At 44.0% G+C, this 24,448-nt stretch overlaps 1 protein-coding gene across 1 annotated transcript in view; it reads right to left on the bottom strand.

The window, feature by feature from the left end:
- The window catches only part of LOC122795949 (transcription factor TFIIIB component B'' homolog), a 700,162-nt gene that overhangs the window by 53,577 nt on the left and 622,137 nt on the right, over window positions 1-24,448 (bottom strand). The window contains exons 9-10 of the mRNA XM_044064432.1: window positions 23,854-24,047; window positions 608-773 (exon numbers count right to left, since the gene is read on the bottom strand). Of these exons, the coding sequence (XP_043920367.1) occupies window positions 608-773; window positions 23,854-24,047 (360 nt within the window). The remainder of the gene's footprint in view (window positions 1-607; window positions 774-23,853; window positions 24,048-24,448) is intronic.

The following is a 24,448-nucleotide window of genomic DNA, read 5'->3' as shown; positions in this document are numbered from 1 at the left end:
TTTAAAGAAAGGTGCCACATATTACACCTCATTTTTTCAGAAGCAATAAATTACTTTGCTAGGTTGGTTTTTGCAATCATTCATTAAAGTCTATGGATTATGCACCATGCCTTTATTAATGTGCTTGTATTTCTCTTGACACTACCAGCTGCAGCCTCTCATTGGTGAAACAATAAAATAAATATTGCTAACAGGTGACACACCTCTAACTACAAGTTGCTTAAGAACTATTACAAATCTTAAAATAACTCCTTAATTTTAGATCCAGCTAAGAGTTAGCAAAAACAACATATCAAGAATCAGACTGCAGGTCTATATTTGCAAGGTTTACTTTGGCAGGATAAAAATATGAAGCAATAGGGCCAAGAAGAGGGTTTCCAATAAAGCAGCACGACAGACGGAAAGCAAACTTGGTGTTAAGGAGAAAGTAAAGACCGACTCCTACAATGGTATGCAGCTCACAGATCCTGAAAAGTGGATACTGGATGCTTTAATATTTAGAAATGCTGAGCAATTCCACTAACTTTTCACTCAAAATAACCATTGTAGAAGACGGCATTTCCAAATCACAACTCAGTTGTTTTGTATTCTCCTTTGTAACAAATACCTGCTCAGCCACTTCTGCAGCATTCTTCTTAAGCCCTGCTGAATCCTTCCTCACTGGTGCCCGGCCTATGTTGGGTTTTGGTTTTTGGAATCGAGTCCTCAGAAGCTGTGCTGGTTTGACAGCAGGTGGCTTACTTTCCCCTCCAGCATCAGACTTGGTACCACTTCTACAAAAAATAACAGAACAATATTACTCATCAGTTATCAAACATATTAAAATCAAAGCATATCCATGAATGAGCATTTTTTTTGTGCTTCAATCAACAGACAAGTTGCTAAAGCTGCAGGAAACCAGGACCAGCGGTAACATCCACATGCACACCAGCTTAACAAAGACTACCAATAAAAAAGTACAGCAGATCCTACATGAAAAAAAAAATCAGTTTTCACAGATGCAAAGTAATATAATGCTACTATCTTCATTAAAATGCTAAGTGTACAACTGAAGTATAATTGAACATTTCAGATTTTGTCTCTCTTCCTCAAAAAGGCTATTTCATGCATTCATCACCAAGTCTAAATTAAGGAATACAGTTCTCCAAATCATCTCCCTGTTTTTCAAACTACATCTTTCATGTACGGCTTGTTTTGGGAACTTTGCCTATTCCTTTAATGTACCTGAAAACTATTTCTTCCTCTTTTCTTCAAAGATAAATCTCTACAATTAACCCTTAGCCCTCTTTTTTATATTCCATCTTGTCTTCTAAATGACTATGAGGTATGGCTAATTTTCACTTGGCAGACTGAGATAATTTTCAACTTTATTCCATTTTACAGTTTACAATAATAGTTTAAAGACTATTTTATTCTTAAGTTAATAATAAAATAAGCTTTTTTATTCCAATATACCTGTTCTTAAAGTAACACAGAACACTAATGTGCAACTAACCTTTGGTGCATCTTAAATGTTACACAGATTAAAGAAAAATAACTGTCCCTCCAGACTATCTAAAATGGACCATGGTGTTAAAGTATACATAAATTTACTGTTCTAGGACCTTTCTTGCAAAACCTTCATAAATGGAGTAGTACTACATCCACTAATTTAACACAATGTGTCAAAAAACTACTGCAATGCCCCAAAACATCAATGGTTCTGGAGACTGAATTTCCAAACCACAGTGTCGGTTTCTTGTATTTTTAAGACCAATGTATTCCATCTGGTTTACGATCACAATTTACAGTACCTCTCACATTCCTGTATTTGGCCTTAGTTTTATATTGTATTCTCTTGTTTATCAATATCTGCAAAACAGTGCCGGTTGCATTTCTGTCATTTCACTTTAAGGCAGACAGTGAGGAGGTTTCTATCACCTCTAAATTAGGCTAATTTCAACAAATGACATGAAAATATGAGATCTGTGTGGTACTTTGTATTTGATATGTAATTAACAATAAAAAGCAATGAAAATACTCTTTTTTTCAACACCTGTGAACATATTCAATAATTCCAGTGTCTTAACCTATTTGATAGCAAAGAACATTCTAGCATACATGTGGTAAGTCTACCAGAGCAAATCCCCAATGCCAGCAGCTTGGCTAACTCATTCAAGCCAGGCTTCATGGCATAAATGGACACAACCCTTACTGCAACCCAAGCAAGCATGGCTTGAGGAGTGGCCCCAGCAGAAGAACAGGAAGTACAAATAGAAAGAAATGAAAGGTTATAGTATGTTTGCCTCTCCTCGGGTGGGGTAAGGAGGATAATGGGAGCTCAGGCAGCACATGAGGAAGTGTTATTTTCCTGGTGGAGACTAAGGAGATCATTTCCTATGCTTGAAGGATAGGGCGAGGCAGGGCTGCTTGCTTGCAGTGACCCTTGTGGAAGTCAGGGATGATCAGTGTGGAGGTCACTGCATGTCCCCCTCCAACTATGTAAACCAGGTGTTTGGGGAATGAATGGGCCAAATGGTAGGAAGGGGGCTAATGTTTACTAGGCAGTTAGGGGGACAGAGAGTGATAAAAAAAGAAAGAAAGCAGAGTGATATATGCACCTGGTCCTGTGGTGCCAAGGGATAAAGCCCTGACTCCAACCAAAAAAAACAAGAAGTTGTGTACTCACCATAACATTCGATGTATGTAGTCCATCACGCCTTACATTCTTACCCGTGGGTTCAGAGCCGAACCTCAGCTCCGACTCGGCCATACTCTAGCTCAAAGTCTTCAATTGGCTCAAGGCTAAGACGTATCCCATCATGCAACAGGTCTATTCCCCAGATCTTGTTTGCTGCAAGCTCACACACACACACTGAGAAGAACCACTCCAACAGAAAGGACTACTGACACCTAGAGACTATACCTCCAGGACCTCCAAGAGAGGGTAGTGTTATAGTAAGAATGTAAGGCGAGAAGGACTACATACATCGAACATTATGGTGAGTACATAACTTCTTGATGTTATGTAGTCCAATCTCACCTTCATTCTTACCCGTGGAACAGCGTCTCTAGCACCTTGATCTTAGGTGGCTCAGTGAAAAATACTCTTGAGCAATGTGGAATCAAAGGAAGATCTGCCTCTAGAGACCAGATCTAATTTGTAGTGACTAATAAAGGTATGAGGCGAAGCCCATGTTGCTGCAGCACAAATTTCATTTATAGACATCCTAGCCTGAAATGCAGTTGAGGAAGCCACAGATCGTGTAGAATGAGCCTTCACTTTAAAGGGTAATTCTTTGCCACTGGAAGCATAAATAAATGAGAAGCAATTGGAGATCCAGCGAGACAAGGTCACCTTAGAAAAAGGAACCCCAAGTCTAGTGTCTGAAAACGAGACCAACATTTGATCCGATTTCCTGAAATCTTATGTCCTATGTAAATAGAAACGCAATTGTCTATGAACATCTAGCTCATGAAACTTCAATTCTGCCTTGTTGGAGAATTCAGGAAAAAAACACAGGCAACTCAATGGATTGGTTGATATTGACAAAAGAGGCAACCTTTGGAACAAAAGAAAGATTGGTTCTTAAGGAGATCCTATCTTTGTGAAATACCAAATTAGGTGGCCCAATAATGCTTGGAGTTCAGAGACCCGCCTAGCTGAAGTTATGGCTACCAAGAATACTGTCTTCCATGACAAGAATTTAATGTTACACGTAGCTGCAGGCTCAAAGGGAGTTGAGGTGAGCTTTGGTAACACAAAACTGAGGTCCCATGGCATCACTGGATCAAAGACTGGAGGTCGGAGTAACAATGTCCCTTTCAGAAAAGCCCTACAAAAAGCCTATGAGCCATAAGGTTGGGCTCATTAGCAACGTGAAAGGTAGAAATTGCTGCCAGTTGCACTTTAATGGTTGCTGCAGCTGCCCCTGACTGAACAGTTGAGAAAGAAATTCCAATATTGCCGAAATAGGCGCTGCATAAGGATCAATAGGTCTCTCACGGGCCCAAGTAGAAAATCTCTTCCACTTACTGGAATAAATCTTCCTGGTAGAAGGCTTGTGGGAAGATGATAGAATATGGACCACTTCCGGGGAAAAATCATGAAGGCTGACTAAGGACGGAACTGGAGCAGCCAAACTGTCAACTTGAGGGTCTTGACAGAGGGATGGAACTGTCCTGACATATGAGTCAGCAGATCTGGAGCTGGGTCCAGAATCCAAGGCTTGTCCATTAGATAAGAGTTGAAGGAAGGGAAACCAAATCTGACAAGGCCAGTATGGGGCAATGAGGATCATTTTGCTTCCCAAAGACTGTACTTTCTGAATGACCTTTGATATCAGAGGCAATGGTGGAAAGGTGTAGAGAAGACCGGAGGGCCAATCGTGAACCAGAGCGTTCTTGGGAGTCTCCCCCTCCGGGGGGATAAGGGTGTAGCTGCTGCATTTGGCACTGAGGGGGCTGGCAAATAGATCACAGCAAGACTGACTCCATCTGTGGAATATCTTCGCAACATAATTGTTCAGGGACCACTAGTAAGGCATTAGGATAGCTCTGCTCAGCCTGTCTGCAATCACAGTGGACTTCCCCGGTATATGTGTTGCAACTAGAAAGCATTGGGAAGACACCGCCCACTGCCAAACTCGAAGTGCCTTTCTGCAAAGGGGGTATGATTTGGTTCCTCCCTGTTTGTTCAGATACCATACCACTGACATGTTGTCTGAGTGGATTGCAATTGTCCCTAGAGGGAGAAAGCTCTGAAGTGCTTGCAACGCTAATAGCACTGCTCTCATCTCCAAGACACTGATATGCGAATGGGTCTCATGATCCTGCCACGTGCCTTGGACAGTCCTGCCGAGATAATGCCCCCTCCCAATCTAGGAGGCATTCATGGTCACCGTGGCAACTGGAGAAGATGGGACAAAAGGCTTGCCCACGTTGAGATTGCTGGCCAGAAGCCACCAGTATAGATCCTGCTTGCACGTGTCCATAATCAGAATAGAATGGGAGAGTGGAAGATGCTGTAGTGACCACTTGGTGAAAAGCAGCCACTGAAGAACCCTCATGTGTAGTCTGGCAAGGGGAACTAGCATGATCGTGGCAGCCATGGTCCCCAATAACTTGAGGAATACATTTGCCTTGACCTTCCTCAATGGTAGTACGGTGCAGACCTGCTGCTGTAGAGCCTGAATTTGCTCTTCTGGTAAGAAGGCCCTCATAAGCACCATATCTAGTTCGGCGCCAATAAAAGTGACACACTGCGAGGGCAACAAGGCAGATTTTTTCCAGTTTAGAGTAATTCCTAACCTTTGGCACAGTGTAATGGTGGCGTCCCTGGTCTGTAACAGTAGATGCCTGGTGGTGGAAGAAAGGAGCCAGTCGTCCAGGCACAGAAACACTTGGAATCCCTGACGTCTCAAGTGAGCCGTTACCACTGCCATGCATTTGAACACCCTGGGGGCTGTGGTGAGACCAAAGGGCAGAGCACGAAACTGAAAATGACCATCTCCCAGCCGGAAAGGTAGAGGACTTCTCGTTGCCCTGTCCATCTTGATATGGTAGTAAGCATCTTTGAGGTCGATGGAGCACATCCACACATCTTTCCCTAACAGACGGAGTATTGACTGTAAGGTGACCATGCAGAACTTGGACTTTTGTACATGAAGGTTCAATCGGCTGAGATCCAAGATGGGTCGCTGGTCCCCTTGTTCTTTTCGGCACCAAAAAGAATCTGGAGTAAGTCCCTAATCCTACTTGGTCTGCGGGGTCAGGCTGGATGGCTCCCTTTGAAAGCAACCTTTTTATTTCTAAAGTTGCAGAATCCCTGCGACTGGGTGGAATGTTTGGCATTCTTTTGATTGGCGGGGGAGGAGAAGAAAAGGGAATATGATAACCTCCAGAAATTATCTTTAATACCCACTCGTCTTGGGTGACTTCTTGCCAGGCTTCTGGGAATAAAGAAATGCAACCCCCGACTGGCTCCAAAGACGCACAGTCGGGCCTCCCTTCACGAGTGCTGGTAGGGAGAACGACAAAAGGAATCACGGTCCCCCTGGTTACGTGGGCCTCCTCTGCCTCTAAAGCGGCATCTACCTGAATTTCCACCCCCTCCCCTGCCTCCGGAGGGGTAATCACTTTGTGCGCCCTGAAAAAACCTCTGCAACTTTCTGAACCACATTTTCCCACCCTTATGGCCCTTGGGGTAAGGTCTAGAAGGCATGGAAAAATGGGACTAACACAGCAGACAGGGTTTTTCCTTCCTGCTCGCACCTAGTGAAAGTGTCCTTCACCTTGGTTCCGAACAACGATGAACCATCAAAGGAGGCATTGGTGAACGTAGACTTGAAGGCCTCCGCGAAATTGCACAGGCGCATCCAGAGTGTCTCCTAAGAGAGACTCCGGAAACCACTTCCCTACTTGCTCCATTGGCTGCGTATGAGATCAGCCTCATGGAGGAGATGGTAAGGGAATTTAGGGCAGACATCTGTGCATTGACCTTCTGTGCCACGGCATCAGAAATGTTACCCTGTAGGGAACCTCCTAGCTCTTTTAGGAGATCTCTTTGGAGCCTTGTAAAATGCGTCAAGTAGTTCAGCGAACGCAGTGTGAAGGCCGGTGAGATAAACACATGCTTCCCATACCTGTCCATAGCCCAGGACTCCTTGTTAGTCGGATGAACGGTAGACGAAGTTTCAGCAAGTTCCTTCGTGGTGGCTGCTGCCACCACCATGGCATCTACTGGAATGCCTTTAGTTAGATATTCCTGGTCAGTGGAGGCAGACAAAAACTTATTGCGTCTCCTAGGGACCGCTTCCATAATGTCAGGAGTTTCCCACACCTTTCGAAAGACAAGATCTTGTAGCTCATCAAAAGGGGGAGAAACCCAAGAGGCGAAGGGGTGAGACCCGAAAGCCTTCAGGAACACTGACTCCTCATCAGAAGGGGATTTGGAGGGCCAGTTGCCTCTCTGCTTCAAGATCTCCAGGATATCTAAAAAAAAAAAAAAGATATCTTCAGAAGATGACTTGGGGGACCCCTCTGACTCCTCGAGGTCGGTGTCCAACGTGAGAGACTAATCCGGGGAGTCGAGGTGTTTCCTCTTACACAATCTTTCTGGTGGGCTCCAGAGACAAAAACAATAGGGAGATGTCAGAAAGTAAGGGACCACTCATGGATGTATCTTGAGGCTTAGGGTCTCCGCTGCCCATGGATAGAGGATGAACCAAAACTGACACCGGTGCTGCAGGGGGCAGAGTATCTGTGCCATAGGATGCAGTTGAAAACCTGGCCAGCACGCTCCTCATAACCTTGAAGGCTGATCCCCCCGGTTCCGAAGGCTGACTAACTGTAGAGGATATAGTACCAGCCCTTGGCGCCGAGGAGATGAGGTCTGAAGCAGATGTCGGGTCCAAGCTCACTCAAGCCAAAGCACCGAGAGGAAGGCTCGGAACCAATGAAGATCAATCCGAGCCCTCCCCCTTGGGTCCGACCAGAGAACCGTGGACCCTCAACCCTGTGGATGGAGCAGACGGGGTTGGAGCAGAAATCAGAACCGAGAGACCAGGCGAGGCTACTGGAACTGACCTCACGGCACCCGACGGAACCGACAACTCTGGCTCCGAAGGTCGAGAAAGGCTCAGAGGAGGAACAACAAAGGATGAAGAGGCCATAGGCTACGGAGCTGACTGGGTCGGAGCCAAAATCAATTTGGCCAAAACAGATGACTGAAGGAGTTTCTTCACCACTTTATCAACGTCCTCATCAGAAAGGGACCTGGAGGATATTGCTGGATATCTGGATCTCCCTACAGAAGGGGACTTGTGTGAGGGAGAAACCGGTCGAATAACTGGAGATCGGCTCCAAACCAAAATATCCGTGACAGGCCCTGAAAGGCTGGGAGCCGATACGGACTTAGTCAAGACACTACCTTCTGTCGGCACCGAGGGCAATGGAACCGAATAAGGAGAAGCTGTTCTAGCAACTTTCTCTGACGGCTCCGAAGAAACTGATGGAGCCAGAGAGCGCTTCTTAGAAGTCTTTTTGTCCTTTTTAGCTGGAGAGGATAAGGCACTGGAAGACTTAGCCAAGTCTTCCTCGAAGGAGTGTTTAAGCAGTCCTTTCAAAATGAGCTTGTTCTTCCTCTCCTGTAGTACACTGGGACTGATGGAATGACAAAACAAGCAGGACTCTTGGAGGTGAATAGCCACCAAGCAGTACACGCACACAGAGTGCCCCATCAGTCAAAGACATTTTATCGTTGCATTCAACATATTTTTTAAAGCCTGAAGGCCTGTGTTCCTAAGAATCCTTGGACATGCTGAAAAGCAGCACACACACAGGTACAAAGCAATACTTACACACACTAGACCCAACTAAACCCGCACGAGAAACAGAGCCTCTAACTAAAAACGGACTAGTAACCAACAGGAAAAGACTACAGGGAGGACTACATCCTCTAACTTAAACGGGCCTAACCCAGGAAAACAAAGGCAGGATAGCACCACTAGCCAGACATGACAACACTAAATGCTAACAGAATGGAGCACCAAACCAAAGACCACACGGAAACAATGGGGAGGACTAGGTCCTCTAACCGAAATGGGCCTAGCCCGTGGGGAGAAAGGAAATGAACGGGATACCAAAACGGCTAATGACAAGGCCACAAAAACGGCAAGAGAAACAAAACAAAGGCAGTAAAACACTACTACCACACACACAGCTATGAAAATAGCTTTCTTGAGCAACAAGTCAAAAGTTTATAAAAAGTTCATAAACAGTATACTTAGCCACAGCCAAAAGAGAGACCATGTCTGAGGGTAACGAGTGGCAAACGAGATCTGGGGAACAGACATGTTGCAAGATGGGACACCTCAGCCACGAGCCAACTGAAGACTTCGAGCTAGAGTATGGCCAAGTCGGAGCCGAGGTTTGGCTCCAAACCCACGGGTAAGAATGAAGGCGAGATTGGACTACATAACATCATGTGTTCAGTTAGAGGTGTAAGTGCTGGAAAGACTAGAGAGTGGAGGATGGATGAGAGGCCAACTCCAGCTCACCCAACCTGGGGATGGCAGGCAGCTCAGTTCACATCCGTTACTTGCGGAAATGCATGTGTACTGCCCACAGCAAAGAGCCTAACATTCCCAAAACTGCTAATATGGCAGGTTCCACAAGTATGGGAGTGCGCATTCACCTCCCAAACGCAGCAATGATGGAGCACTCAAGCTACTGTGTCAGTGGAATAGGACTGTCTACAGGATCAGCAGACTGGTCCACTTGTTAACACTCAACTTTCACCTCTTTTGGGGAATGAATGGGCTGGGTGGCTCTAGCACTAATGGGAGGAATTAATGCATACAAGTGTAGAAGGAAGACAATGGACAGATCCTTCAGACTCAAAACAGGAATGATGCATGTATACCATATGACTAACAGCACTGCAGACTGGTTACCTCTTCATGGTGCATCAAATGAATGAACACATTCTCTCCATTCTAATGAACAGCACTTTTGGTTTCTTCTTGCTCAGTGTTTTTAACATTTTATCCTACTCCTCTTGTACATCATACAGAAAAAAAACTGCCCAGTACATACTTCAGAAGTCATCACCTGTTTTAGAGAACTTCTTTATTAACTTACACAGTTCTTATGAAAGACATAATATTTTTCCAATAACTACCTTTCAGTATGACCGACCTTTAAATTCTAAACCTTTAAAAGCTGTAAATAATAGCCAAGCTCTGGGCTATCAAAGGATGGAGCCTTCACTAAGAACCAGTTGAAATGAGTTTGAACAGCGCCTCGGGTGTTGGAAGAGCTGGGGTGGGGGAAAGGAGTTGTGCAGCACACTGAAGTTTGCTTCTCAAAGGGGAAGGGGTCTTTTTTTTTTCCCTCTGGCATCTGATGGAAACTGGATCATGTCTCCTAGTTGCCACGAAGCTGCCACTGTAAAGGCAATGTGTGTACACGTACGGGGGTGGGGGTGAGGGTGGAGTATGATCAAGATGGCAACAGGAACAGTGATGTCTGTAATCTTATGCCTGATCTGCCTAGTTACGGATGCCTTGCCTCTGCATCTCAAAAAACCCTGACCCTGTCATGTACACAAATCCAAACTTCCAGCCCTCATCTCTCTTAAAGGGGGGCAGCAGTCAGACAAAGTAAAATGCACATTCTCTCCCTGAACAAAATCACCCATGTGCAGGATCACAGTAGGACTGCACCTGCCCCTGTCCAGGCAGATAAAAAAGAGGGGAAGAAGGCTCAGCAGTCTTAGAGGTAGCAGAGTACAAGATTTTCCTTCCCCAGATGATTGTCCACCTGTAGAGTCAATGCATAATTCAGCAAGACCCATCCCTAATAAGGATTGCGAAAGGAGCGACTGGACTAAATGGGAAGTACAGGTAGCAATCTTTGGCGAGTGGTTGGCAATTGCAAATAAAAAGTTGTACAGGGTTTCTGATTATAATTACTTTATTTAGTAAACATGGGATGTACAGACTTTTCTGAAACAACACATTCTCAAACTAGTGTTCAACTGTTTTAACAAACACAACATTCAACTTCTTCACCAGCTTTTCATTCCCTAAATTCCAGCCAGTACCTTGAGGTACTATTACCCAAGTATCCCTTTTTATAGTAATACTCCTTATGCTGCACATGGTACGATGCAGTAATAAGAACTCTTATGATGCTACACCTTTTTTAGAAATTAATTTCTCAGCCATTCCCATGTTTTAAACAAAACTGTGATTCAGAAATTTCGGGGGGGGGTTGTATGAAAACTCCAATGGATGAGGTACGAGCATGAATGCTGATTAATATCTGTGTGGAGTTCTCTCAGTAGCAGAGCTGATTACCTGGCTGTGAAAGACTCTATAATCATCTGGATATACCAAGCTGATAAGTATACTTTTTTGCACTTGATCCGTTTCAGTGATAGTTAACAAAACTGCACTACATTTATTTATTTGCTTGATTAAATATTGAATACTGCTGGTCTCGGTCTGTATTTTAACAAAATTGTACTGCATTTATTTGTTTGCTTCATTGCTTACTGCTGGCATCTGTCTGTATTTTGTTGTTTTTCCCACCCAAGTGGTGGTGTACTCAAACTTGGTGGCTTTGGAATTGCCCGCCCCTGCTGTAAATTTGATTTTGGTCACTCGTCCCATTCCCATCTCATTTGCTCACTCAACTGAGTACAGTGAGATCATTGGGAAGGACTACCCCCATGCTTCTTTGATTTTGGACTCTCCTCCCAGTCCCATCTCATCAGCTCAGTCTATTGTGTACAGAAAAAGCATTTGGGAAGGACAAAGTACAGTTTTGTACCTACCATAAATGTAGATGTCCGAACAGGATAGCATCTGCAGTCCTAACAAATGGGGTTGTCCTGTCGTCAGGCAGCCCTTCGGTCGGCCGGATTCCAAAGTCTGGGTCTGGCCTCGGCTGGTGTCGCACTTCACCCGACGTCATCTCTGCTGGTCTTCGGGTATAAAGGCATCAGCCGACGCCATTTTCCTCAGTGTTTCTTGCCCCAGATGCCAGTTGCCCTCTTGGAAAGCTAAATTTTGGGTAAATGCCAATGTTTCCAAAAAAGGTAGAAGGCAAACACAAAAAATAAGCATGTATGTACATATATACAAACAAATACACCATAAGAGATCCCCCCCCAGCTAGCTTTAGGAGGGTAAATACCCTAGGAGTACCACAGAGGGAAGGAGGGGTAATCCTGACTGCAGATGCTATCCTGTTCGACATCTACATTTATGGTAGGTACAAAACTGTACTATGTCCTTCAAGGATGCATCTGCAGTCCTAACAAATGGGTAGAATACCATAGCCAAACTAGGGAGGAGGAAGAAGAATTATGGTGTAGTTAGGATCCCTTGCAAAACAGCAGTGGCAAACCCTGCTCGGGATCTAGAGTATAGAGGTAAGTTATAATGCTTGGCAAATGTATGCACGGAGGTCCAAGTAGCCACCTCAATAATGTCCTTGGTAGCCAGAAAGCTGTGGTAGTGGCTGTAGCCCTTGTAGAATGAGGTCTTATGTTCTGTGGAATTTGTTTTCCATGGTAGGAGTAACAGAATCTTATGCAATTTCCTATCCACTTGGAGATTGTCTGTTTGGAAATTGCTTTTCCTTCCCTTCCTGTTGCATAAGCTACTAGAAGCTGGTCAGTTTTTCTATTGCCCTTGGTTCTGTCCAGGTAGTAGCGCAACTGTCTATGTACATCCAAGGTATGCAGCAGTCTTTCCCCCCTGTTCTGTGGATTGGGAAAGAAGGTAGGAAGGTGGATTGCCTGGTTTAGAGACACCCTGGATACCACCTTAGGCATAAATGTAGGATTAGTTCTCATGGACACTCTATCCTGATGGAAGATTAGGAAGGGTTGTACTGCCATTAAGGCCTGTAGTTCCGAAACCCTTCTTGCTGAAGTAATTGCCAGTAGAAAAGCAGTTTTCCAGGATAGGTGTTGAAGATCTGCTGTTGCTGCTGGTTCGAATGGAGGGAGTGTCAATTTACCATGCTGGTAATGGTGGTTTCCTAGGAGGTTTTACATTCTTAATTCCTCTCAGAAACTGCCTGAGTAGAGGATGTGAGAAGACAGGGGATCAAGCTGTATTCTGCAGAAATAGCTGATGCATGTATCTTGATGGAGGAATAGGACAGGCCTGTATGGAGAAGCTCTGCCAAATACTCCAGGATGTTGGCAATATCTATCTTGGACACATCTTTACCTCTTTCAGTACTCCAAATGACAAACCTTTTCCATTTTCCTGCATAGTTCCTTCTTGTTGAAGGTCTGCGGGCCTCGAGGATAATGTCTTTAACCCTTTGGGATAAATCTGGGTTAGTTGCTCTTATGTAATGTTCCAGGCAGCCAGTTGCAGAATTTTCAGGTTTGGATGCATGATGTTGTAGTCGTTCTGAGTTAACAGCAAAAGAATCAGGGGTAGTGTCCACGTTTCCCCCCCGAGACATGCTCCTCGGTAATGGGTACCAATGTTGTCTTGGCCAATTTGGAGCCATCAGGATTATCCTTGGACGTTCCTCTTTGATTTTCAGTAGTACCTTGTGCATCAAAGGAAGAGGTGGAAATGCATATGCTGTCAGGCCTTTCCAACTGAAGGATAGAGAGTCCACCTTCCAAGCAAGTGGGTGGTATGTCCTTGTGCAGAATTTCTTGAGCTGGTGATTGAGTGGGGATGCGAATAGGTCTATTTGTGGCATCCCCCATTTCTTTGTGATGGCCTTGAAGATGTCCGGGTGTAGCATCCATTCGTGAGCATCCAAGGTAGTTCTGCTTAACATGTCTGCTAGGGTGTTTTCTTTTCCCGGTACAAATATTGCCTGTAACTGAATGTTGTAGCTCAGAGCCATATTCCATAGGTCCAGAGCCATTCGGCATAGGGGGTATGAATGAGTGCCTCCCTGTTTGTTGATGTACCACATGACTGTGGTGTTGTCTGTCCTTATCATTAATTGGCCTTCTTTGAGGAATGGTCTGAAATTCTGGATTGCTCGTTTTACTGCCAGCATTTCTTTTTGATTTATGTGCAGGTGCAGCTGATCTGGAGTCCATAATCCTTGAATGCATTTGTCCAGCATGTGGGCCCCCCAACCTAGGTCTGAGGCGTCCATTGTGATGGTTTGGCTTGCTTGAATGTTGTGGAAGGGCAAACCTGGGTTTGACTGGCATGCTTGAGCCCACCATAGGAACTCTTGTTTCAGGCATGGGATTAGTGGTATTTCGGTTTCTAAGCTGTGCCTGTGTTGAGACCATAAATTCTTTAGGTACCACTGTAGCTTTCTCATATGCAGTCTGGCATGGGGGGCCAGGATTATGCATGATGCCATGAAGCCCAAGGCCTGCAGTACTTTCCTTACTGTTAGTTTGTTCTGCTTTGTTGATGCCAAGAAGTAAAGAGGGAGTTGTTCTTGGTTTTCTGCAGTTAGGAATGCCATCTGTTTTACTGTATCCAATTCTGCACCCAAGAATGTTCTTGTTTGGGATGGTATCAGTCTTGACTTTTTTAAATTGACTGTGTATCCCAGGGCTTGTAGTAAGCAAATGACTCTTTGTAAGTCTTGTGTCAGCTTGGTTTTGTTGTCCGCTTGTATCAGGCAGTCGTCCAGGTATGGATAAATTTGGATTCCCTGTAGCCTGCAATGAGCGATTACTGATGCCAGGCATTTCGTGAATACTCTGGCCGCAGTAGATAAGCCAAAGGGCAATGCTGAGAATTGATAATGCTCTGATCCTGCAAGAAATCTGAGGTATCTTCTGCAATTTGGTCGTATGGGGACGTGCAGGTATGCCTCCTTGAGATCTAGAGTTACCAGCCAACACTCCTTGCCCAGCATGGAAGAAGTTGCTGTAGGGTCAGCATTTTGAATTTTGGAACAATGATGAATGTGTTTAAAGCGGACAGGTCGAGAATAGGTCTCCAACTTTTCTCTTTTCTTGGTACTAGGAAGAGTCTGGAGTAAAATCCTTTGCCCTGTTCTGTGGTGGTACCTTTCCACAGCTCTCATCTTTGTTAATTGAGCTATCTGTTTTAGAGCTTCTGTTTTTTGATTTGGTGGTAGGTTTGGCATTCCTCTTTTTACAGGTAAGGTGTGGAAATGAAACCTGTAGCCTTGGTCTATAGTTTGCAAAATCCACTTGTCTCTTGTGATATAGTGCCAATTTTTTTGAAAATAAGGCTAACTTTCCGCCTAAGGGTGCTGCTATTTGTTCCCTGGTAGTGTCAGAGCCAAGTCACTGTGATTGTTCTGTTGCAGTGGCAGTGGTTGTGTCTGTGCCTCACTGGTTATTGCCTTGCCACTGGCGTCCTCTGTAGGCACCTCCTCTGGATTGATTTCTGCCTCTGGAACGTCTATTCCTGCCTCTCTGAGATTTAGAGGAGTCTGGAAAGGACCAATTTTTGGAAGGCCAGTTCCTGCTAAACCTTGGGGCTGAACCTGTAAGAAATCTTTAACTGTTTGTACAGATTTTGCCTTTTCTTCCATTTTCTTCATTACTTGCTGGGCAGGAGAACCAAATAGACTGACCTTATCCATAAGAGCATCTAAAAGCTTTGCTTTAACATGATCCGGCAAGACCTGTTCTTTCAACCATGCATGCCTTCTTATAACTGTGCCAGTCATGGCTGATCTAAATGAAGCCTCCAGTGCATCATAGCCACATTTTAAAGAATGGTTACTAACCTGCTGAATGTTATTCACCATTTCTAAAACATATTTCTTATCTAAGGAATCATCAGAGGACAGTTTCTTAGTTAACTGATCAAGCATAAACTCTTGGTATTGGATCATATGAAACTGACAGTTCAAAGCTCTAGCTGAGAGAGTAGAAGAGGTGTATACTTTTTACCCCATCTCTAAGGACCTGGATTCCCTTTCAGAGGGAGAGGTTTTTTGCTGAGGTCGAAGCTACTGCCTTAGGCCCCTGGGAGATAGTCTCAGGATCTGCAAGGGGAGCCTTGTATAAGTGGTGATGAGTGTCCGGTACCCTGTAAAACCTATCGGGCTTGGCAGGGGCTGGAGGTAAAGTATCAGGAGCAGTGCAAACATCATTAAATGCATCATTCACAACAGGAAGAACTGGAGGTATAGCTAAGGGCCTATGTTGTGGTAAGTGTAGAAAGGTCCTAAGCCTTTTTCTTGAATCTGAGAAATCTTGTCCCTGCCATTGGAATTGCTCTCTCATGGCATGTAAGGTTTCCCCAAAGGAAAATTCCTCTGGTGGAGAGGCAGAAGGTATAGATTCTTCAGCATCGGAATCTTCATAAGTAGAAAAAGGAACCTCTGGATGGTCTGTATTGTCTGAATCATCAGAAGAGTCATCTGAGGACACTGGCTCAGGGGCTCTGCTCTAGGTCTCTTTTCTGGAGGTTGAGAGGCCCTGTCTGGGTGAGATTGGGATCCCCTTATTAAAGAGATGAGATCCTCTGCCAGAGTAAGCATTTGGGAACTGGAACTGGGCCTGTGAGAGGGGGCTTAACAGGCACAGACTTAGCAGTTTTGGCTGCTTTAGCCCTGGCAAAGGCCTTTATAGACATGGCTGCAGGAGGCCTAGCAGCACCACGTGCTGGGGTAGAGACATCCAAAGGGATGGTGTCCGATAATTCTAGAGGAACCACATTAGTAGGCAAAACTTCAGAGGCTGATTCAACTAGGGTAGCAGGAGCCTCGGTAGTAGTCATGGATTCGCTGAAGATTGACCCGTTTGCTCGGTTTCGCCGAAACCGAGACACTTGGTTTGCTTAACCGTGGTTTCGCCGAAACTCGGTCTTTTTATTTGAAGTCGGAGGATCCGGCGGCATAATGTACAAAATCTGAGCGAAAAACTGTTCAGCAAACTCCGACCGGTTGAAAGAAGCACAGGCTAAACAGGCTGCTACGTCGTGGTCTGGGCCTAAACAAGGTAAGCAGTAAGAGTGGAAATCTTTATGAGGTATTTGTTTCCCACAAGTTAAACAGTTATTCACTTTTTCTGACATCGGCTGAGGCAAGAAAGAGTCCCAACAAGTCTTCATAGTATTCGGTAGTAGTAATCTCTGGATCTGACCGACCGGCACTTGCGAACAGCTTCTGCTTTGGGCACCACGCGGCAAGAAAGACTGAGGAAAATGGCGTCGGCTGATGCCTTTATACCCGAAGACCAGCAGAGATGACGTCGGGTGAAGTGCGACACCAGCCGAGGCCAGACCCAGACTTTGGAATCCGGCCAACCGAAGGGCTGCCTGACGACAGGACAACCCCATTTGTTAGGACTGCAGATGCATCCTTGAAGGACATCCCCCTTAGTTTCCTAATCCTGAATTATCTTCTGTTTCCTCTCTCTCCACTTAAAAACAAGAACAAAAAAAGTGTATACAGCTGCTTTTAATGTAATTGTGTTTTTCCTACTATATTACCTTATTTTGCTTTTCTGCTTGCTATTAAGTGTTCGAGTGCTTTTATTCCGCTGCATTTATTACTGCTTGTTAGTAGCCTGATTAAATTTATCTGTTACTCCAAGCATCTTAGTTCTGTTTTTTCCACACTTGGGATTCAGGCCAGTTACTTTACATTTAAGAAGGTTTTTGTGGTCTATACTCTTGTGGACAAACCCTTATCAAAACCCTCTCTTCAGAAGTCCGCCAAAGTATTCAGAACACTACGTCTGGCAATTCCCATCAGTTTCTCCTGCCAGCCTGGTTGACATAGGCATACTGAGACATTGTAGCTGTAAGAATATGCTCAACAAGGTATTAAGGTTCAAAGTACAAATATGCAACATAAATAAGGTATAAAATGAAGCTTGCTTAAATGAAGAAATAAGAGTTTAGTAAAATGCGATTAGCATCCATACTAAGTGACTGTGGCTTGAAAAATAAGGAATTTGCTTAATGGACATGTTTTCCTATTAAATCAGATGCAGTTCACACTGCCAACAAGAAAGCTGGCCTCTTACAGACTTAGCAAAAATGTAAAAAACAGGATGCAAAGAATGGACAACATGAAAACAATCTGTATGTGTTTCTATCATATGACATTGTTAAGCAAGGAAGTTTGAATGGTGCTTTTATCAAGTCAGCATTTGCACAAGATGGTTCCTTAAAAGACATCAGTATTATTTCTCTACAGGATGAAAAAATATTTTTCTGCAAACACCAGCAAACAGATGTTTTCATACAAAAAACAAAACAGAACACCAAGAAAAAAAGGATGTAAAACTACTATAGAGAGACTATAGCAAATTAAATTGGTGGGAAAGGTATTTTGTACAGGAAAGTTATTTATGCTGAACGAGAAGCAAAAAGTGGTACAGTGTAACTACAGCTGCAACAGTAGTATGTGTGGGTTTATTATAAAAAGCTATTTATTAATTACTGCATCAGTGTAGAAGTGACAGTTTGGTGCTACATCAGTGTATATTCTGCAAGTTTCTGTGGGCAACAGACTGTGAATGCAATTATAACTAGACTTAGATTTCAGCAGAATCCAGCCAGCAAGACCTTAGTGTTTTAAGAAGACTTCAGATCCATCACAGTAAGCAGCACCTTGATAATTAATTTCTCAATGGCGAGCCTACCAGCATTCGAACACAGAGGGAGTAGTAAAACCTGCAGAGGGTCACTTCAATCAAATTGCAATAACTTACATATGTGTAAATCCTATGTTTTTCAGATGTCTGAATCCAGACTGAGCATGCAGTGCAGGAAAGTCGCAGTGCCATAAATTCTCCAAGAAAGGTGAACACCAATTTTTCACAGCATCTCACTGCCTGCTGTGTTTCACCAGCTACTCGAGTGACTCTGAAAAATTTCCAGCCATCTGCAACAGCAGCCTGATCACCTGTTCTCGTGCTAAGTGTTAAGACCTTTTTCTGTGTCACATTTTTAGTATGAATGCTATTAGACAGAATTCAAGCAGGTGTAAGCCAAGCTTTACTCTTAAGGTAGCAGAACAACCATATAAAATATGGAGTAAATTGCAATGTTGGTATACACAGCACATTAGTAAATGTGAAACTTTATTACGGCAAGTTGATAGTAAGGCATTACGCAAATGTATTACAATATTTGACTGGTATCTCAAAGAAAACCATGTGGGGTATGACATGTTTGTGTAAATCATATGAAACTGCTTTCTGTGTACAATGTCATAAAACGTATTGCATGACATTATTCAAAAGTTAGACTGTACAGACAAAAAATTTTCAGTAGCAACTGCCTTCATGTTTACTGACAGCCCTCTTCTCCTGGCACATAATTCTTCTACTTGCGAGAAATGCATCTACATAAGTAACCTGGAATCTGTGCTCTCTCGTACCACAGTCAGTACTCCTGACAAAGACAAGATTGCCAGCACAAACACATCACACACATCAAACAGCCAAGCACAACACACACCCGCCTCTATGCAGAGATCCTAAATAAAAACTTAAACAGCAGAAACCTCCAAAACACACTTACATACATTCCATGCACAACACCAGACACATCACACACAGCAGACAACACACCAGTGTCTCAAAAACACAGCCCATAAGGCATAACAATAAACCAAACATACTACTCATTAGTGACTCATTTGTGAGACACCCATGTCCCCCTCACCAGGATTGACAAGGAGAAATTTAGTCAGTTGGTCTGTCTAGTGCCAGAATCTGCCACATCACACACACATTTAAGTCTCTCCACAGCAAGTACAAGTATGACACTGTCATTGTGCATGTTGGTGTGAATGACTTGAGATGTACCTCCCTGGACTATATGAAGAGAGACATGATTGAGCTCTGAGCACGTGTCCCAGGCAGGTATGACCCTGGCCCTAAGCAGCATCCTACCTTCACCAATAATGATACCACAATACCAACAAAAACTAATTGACTTCAACAAGTGGCTTAGTTTCTAGTGTCATTCCAAGGGAATCCAGCATCTGTCAGCCTGGGATGACATGGTTGACAAGTCTCAATGCTTTGCTGGAGATGATATCCACCTGTCAACCCCTGGAATTCCAGATCCTGGCCATGGCCCTTGCCTCCCCCATTATGCCTTTTTCAGTCAATGTTCCAAAGATAAATCTTCCAACATAAAAGATTGGTCAAAAAGCAAACTGAAGGTCATGCTGCTTAATGCTAGGAGCCTTAATCTGAAAATTTGCTTACTGCAGGCTCTCCTTGCACTGGAAGATGCCGATGTCTGTGTGATCATGGAAACTTGGTTTAGGGCTGCGGAGAGCACCCCTACCTTACAATGTTATACCTCATTCCACACATTCTGACCCCAAAATGAGTTCGAGAAAAATAAGAGTGGTGGAGTCTCCGTCTTCATTAAGGACAGGCACACCTCCATACTGGCTTGCCAGCATGACGCACTGGAACTACTCCAAGTGCAACTGACAGCTGGCAAGACAACCATACAAGTTGCAGCAAGGTATAGACCCCTTCCCTTCCATGACTCAGGACACCCACACCTCCTACTTGGACCTGCTTGATTCCATCAAGGTGCCCCCTAACACCCTGATCATTGGTGAATTCAACTAACCACCATAGACTGGGTGAAACAATTCATTGACTTCATCAATTCTAATGCACTAGACCAATTCATCTCATCCCCCACAAGGGGACATAACATTCTGGACTTGGTTTTCACCAACATAAACAAACACTGCACCACTCCCCACAGTATGTTCTTTTCTGGTGAAATCAGATCAGTCTGTCTCATTAAAAGTTTCTATCCCACCCCCAAGTTTTAACCAGGCTAAAACAACTTTTCAAAAGCTGACTACAACCTCCTCAGGGAGGGTATCAGTAGCTTCACACTGCCTCCCTCCTCAGAGGATGCAGACAACTATGCTGAACAGTACACCAATGCAGTATTCAAGCAGGACCTCATCCATACCCAACAGAACTAAATCACGCTCCTCAAGGAAACACAAACCTGTCTGGTGGACCTCCCACTAGCTCTATGTCTGCAGACAAGGCTTCTAAGCTTTTACCCATTACCACAATTCCCTACTGACAAAGACAGCATAACAATGGAACATCTGGGTAAGAAGATTTATACCTCTGCTACCTTGTCCTTCAGGGTGATTAACAGACACACATGGCCAAATATGATTTATCCCTCCTGGAATCAGCCACCAAAGAACTGGCTGATATCCCTGACTGCTCTGCCAAAGCCTCATTGTCCTCTCTCTTGGCTCTCACTTCCCAGGTTACCAGGCACTCTATAAAGTGCAGTTATGATGCTGCTGAATCTTCAGCCAGGTCAGCAGTATCAGCATCTGCCTTACATAGATACTCTTGGCTTCGCCTCCAACCCCTGCCTGATGATTTTAGGGCAAAGCTTATTGATGCACCCCTGGACAATACAGCATTGTTTGGCTTTAAAGTAGTAGACCTTTTCAAGTCATTGCGGCAAAAAGGTAAAGAAATGCAGGACCTTAAACACTTGCTGGTCTCCCCCATACCAAAGTTTCAAAGAAACTATCCAGCTAAAACCCAGTTAACAAGGAAGCACTCTCACCCCGCCCTGCTGTTCCTCCAAGGCCTAGGAAGCTTACATGGAAACAAGCCCCTCCAACAAGACAATCTCCCTCCTCTAGCCAGAGACTGCCCTTTTAGGACAGGGCAGGTAGCATCTGACTACCTGCCTTCCTTGCCTCCCCCTCCCTCCTTTGCGTCTGTCATCCCGCCTCTCTCACTGCCTTCCCTGTGTGGACCAACACGTGGGTCCTGTCCATCCTCCAGAATGGTTATTTCATGTCTTGGCTCTCCCCTCCAAAATGAAAAAATGCCCCACAGCCACCTACACAACAGCTGCACCTCATGCAACCGGTGTTGCAAACTCTGTTGGCTCAGGGCACTACCTAATCAGTTCCCTCATCTGCAAAAGGAATAGGCTTCTACTCCAAGATCTTCCTGGTCCCCAGGAAAGACAGACCCTGGAAACCTGATCTAGACCTCTCCCATCTCAACCTATTCTTAAAGGTCCCTACTTTCAGGATGCTGACCCCACCCGAACCTCCTTCCTCTCCTGCTCCCCCAAGGGTTCATGGCCACATTAGATAGAAAGAATGCAAATCCCTACATCCCCATAAAACCAAGTTTCAGGAAATACCGGAGGCTCTTGGTGGGTTCTTCTCACTTACAATTCTCTGCCTTGCCTTTAGGGCTTTCCACTGCACCCAGAGTCTTCACAAAATGTTTAGTTCTAGTGATTGCTTATTGCAGGACAAAGGGAAAATAGATATTCCCTTACTTGATGACATGTTGATCCAGGCAGGCAGCAAGGAGATCCTCCAGCTACACATTCACATTGTAGTGTTTCTGCTACAGACCCTGGGATTTCAGTTAAACTTCCTAAAATCGCATCTCCAGCCAACCCAAGACATTGCCTTCCTCAGGTGCAGAATATGCTCAGACCTCATGGAAGCATACCTTCCACCCCTAAAGGTGGAAACATTGACAGAACATATACTTCTGGTCCTTCACTAAACAGACTTGACAGCAAGGCAGTTCCTCAGAATCTTGTGCTACATGGCAGCCATCATCCCCATGCTACCTTTAGCAAGACTGCATACGAGAAAGTTACAATGGTATCTTCAGTCAGTTTGGACACAACACTTGCCCTTTCTGGATGACATGAACAGGCAATAACAAGTAAAAGGAAGGACTGAAAGGGTCCCCAATGGGGTACTTATCTTAATTATATGAATCCGACGTCAGCGGTAACAGGAACACCTGGCGTACAACTGGCGGCTGAGAAGTTCCGAGGGCTGATGCATGCAGACGTAACTTTTATGGCCCACATTTCCTTCAGCCATGTCAGATGCCCTACACACCTCAAAGGGGACAGAAAACTTTTGTATACTGGACGTACATGCGCAAGACAAGAGGAGCAAACCAATACGTAGACTACTGCAACACTGGAATAGAAGGACATCATGGATAACCTGTTTGCAAGAAAATTAAACTACACACAGAAATGAAGTTGCAGTGTTTGTATCATGATTTATAATGGCTAAAGAGACCGGCATAAAGTTTTCAAGTCAAACCATCCCATCAAAATACTTCACTGCTAATATATAATGACATTAGGAGCCCAGACACGATTTGGAAGTGGAGTCCCCAGCAAAGTCCAAGTTATTTCGATAACACATTTAGTACATAATGGCTCCACTTACTCAGTAATCTGGCATTTGAAGCTGCAGAGGTGAAGAAAAACATACATCAGAGAGCCCCCAAAAACTCCCTCACTATTGTTAGATCCTTGTGTTAAAACCCAAAGTCCAAAATTTCCTTCTAATTCTCCTGAATTAATACTGATAAAGGAAAGTTAAAACAGCAAGCAGAAAACAAAAAAAATGTTCTTACATGATCAATTAAAGCTGGTCTAGGAACCTCCAATACAGTTAGGTAATCTTCTCTTCCATTCTAATCAGATATGTTTTTCTGAAGCTCCAATACTAGGGGTGAACAAATCCCCTAAGCCTGGTCATGCAAAAGAATCCCACACCTCATCAGGAGACCATACCTAGCTCCAAGGCAACTGGAAAGAGCAAAACAACAACAAAAAAATCTGTGGTGGTGCAGCAGTTAGCATTGTCGGCACAAAGCAAGACGTTCTCCATTTTGATTCTCGGCTGGAGTGCCTCCTCTGCGGAGTGTGCATTTATTCCCTGTGGTCATGTGGGTCATCTCCGAGTGCTCTGGCTTCTTTCCACATTCCAAAAACATGCAGTAGGTGGACTGGACACAGTAAATTGGCTGTGGGTGAGTGCGTGTATGCCAGTGAGTGGTATGAATGAACTACCACAGCACGGCTAACCTTGACTCGAGATGACTGTCATTACTGAAGTGACACCCTGACCCCATGTGCAAAATGGGAAAAGGGGTTGAGGATGGATGAATGGACTATGGCAAACAGCACCCTTTTCCTCCCTAACCCAATTCAAGTGCAACTTGGACAATTGGATGGGAAACCGGAAATTCATTCCTGGTTTGATACCAAAGTCTGAAATGGACATAGGTAACCTGTAAATGGTTCATCTCCCACTTATCAAGGGTATCAGAACTTGTCACAGATTTGGAATGCGAAGCTACGCTTAAAAAGCCCTTGTGATCGTTAGCTTCGTAAACACCTATGAACCCCCAATGAAGGTGCAGTTAAAATAGATGTTTCTGAAGTTGTTGCTTGACTCATCTGCCATGGAAATACTTTGACTGCTAATGAAAATTCCATCATTAAAACACACTGCATAGCAGAAGCATGTCTTTTTAGACGACTAGTCTTTTAATAATCTTTAAATTAGATAATAATGCATGCCATCAAAATATTTATATACAATTTTCTATGAACTTACATAGTAGGACATTCTGCAACTTCCTCCTGGTCAGTGATAAGCTGGCTAGCTTCCTCTTCCCGTCTCTCATAACTCGTTCTTTCAGGAGACTGAAGTACATTTAACAAAGATTCTTCTGTGGAAGGGAGCACTTTCTCAATTTCCAGGCTAGGCAGTGGTTCTTTTTCTCCCTTGCCCTGATCTGTTACCGGGCACTAAAAGTATAGAATGAAATAAGTTCAAAAATAAAAGTAATTGAAAAAGTTGATTTGCTTTAACAATAATGGCAAATACTAAGAATGCAATGTTAACAGTATATCTTAAGGTGGAAGTTTTAAAAAAAATACTGACATATACGCAACTTTCTTCAAAAGCAAAATGTCGTCCCTGGAAGTAATAGGGCAACCATGCTCAACAGTCCTGCCCTAATATATACACCCTGGAAGACCCACATGAGGAGAGACAGTTTCCATGATCTTTTACATGCCTCATCAATAAAATAAATTTAATTTCTGCTGAATATATATTGAGCAAGAATTTCATAAAAACTAAGCAAAAGATAAAAACGCTTTTTCACTATCAGTTTCAGTCTTGAAATGCATCACTACCCTCCTTC

Source organism: Protopterus annectens, chromosome 2.part2 (assembly GCF_019279795.1).
Source record: "Protopterus annectens isolate FY-2018-M chromosome 2.part2, PAN1.0, whole genome shotgun sequence".
Lineage (NCBI taxonomy): Eukaryota > Metazoa > Chordata > Ceratodontiformes > Protopteridae > Protopterus > Protopterus annectens.
The sequence above is the reverse complement of the archived record's forward strand: the minus strand, read 5'-3'. Positions and strand labels throughout refer to the sequence as shown.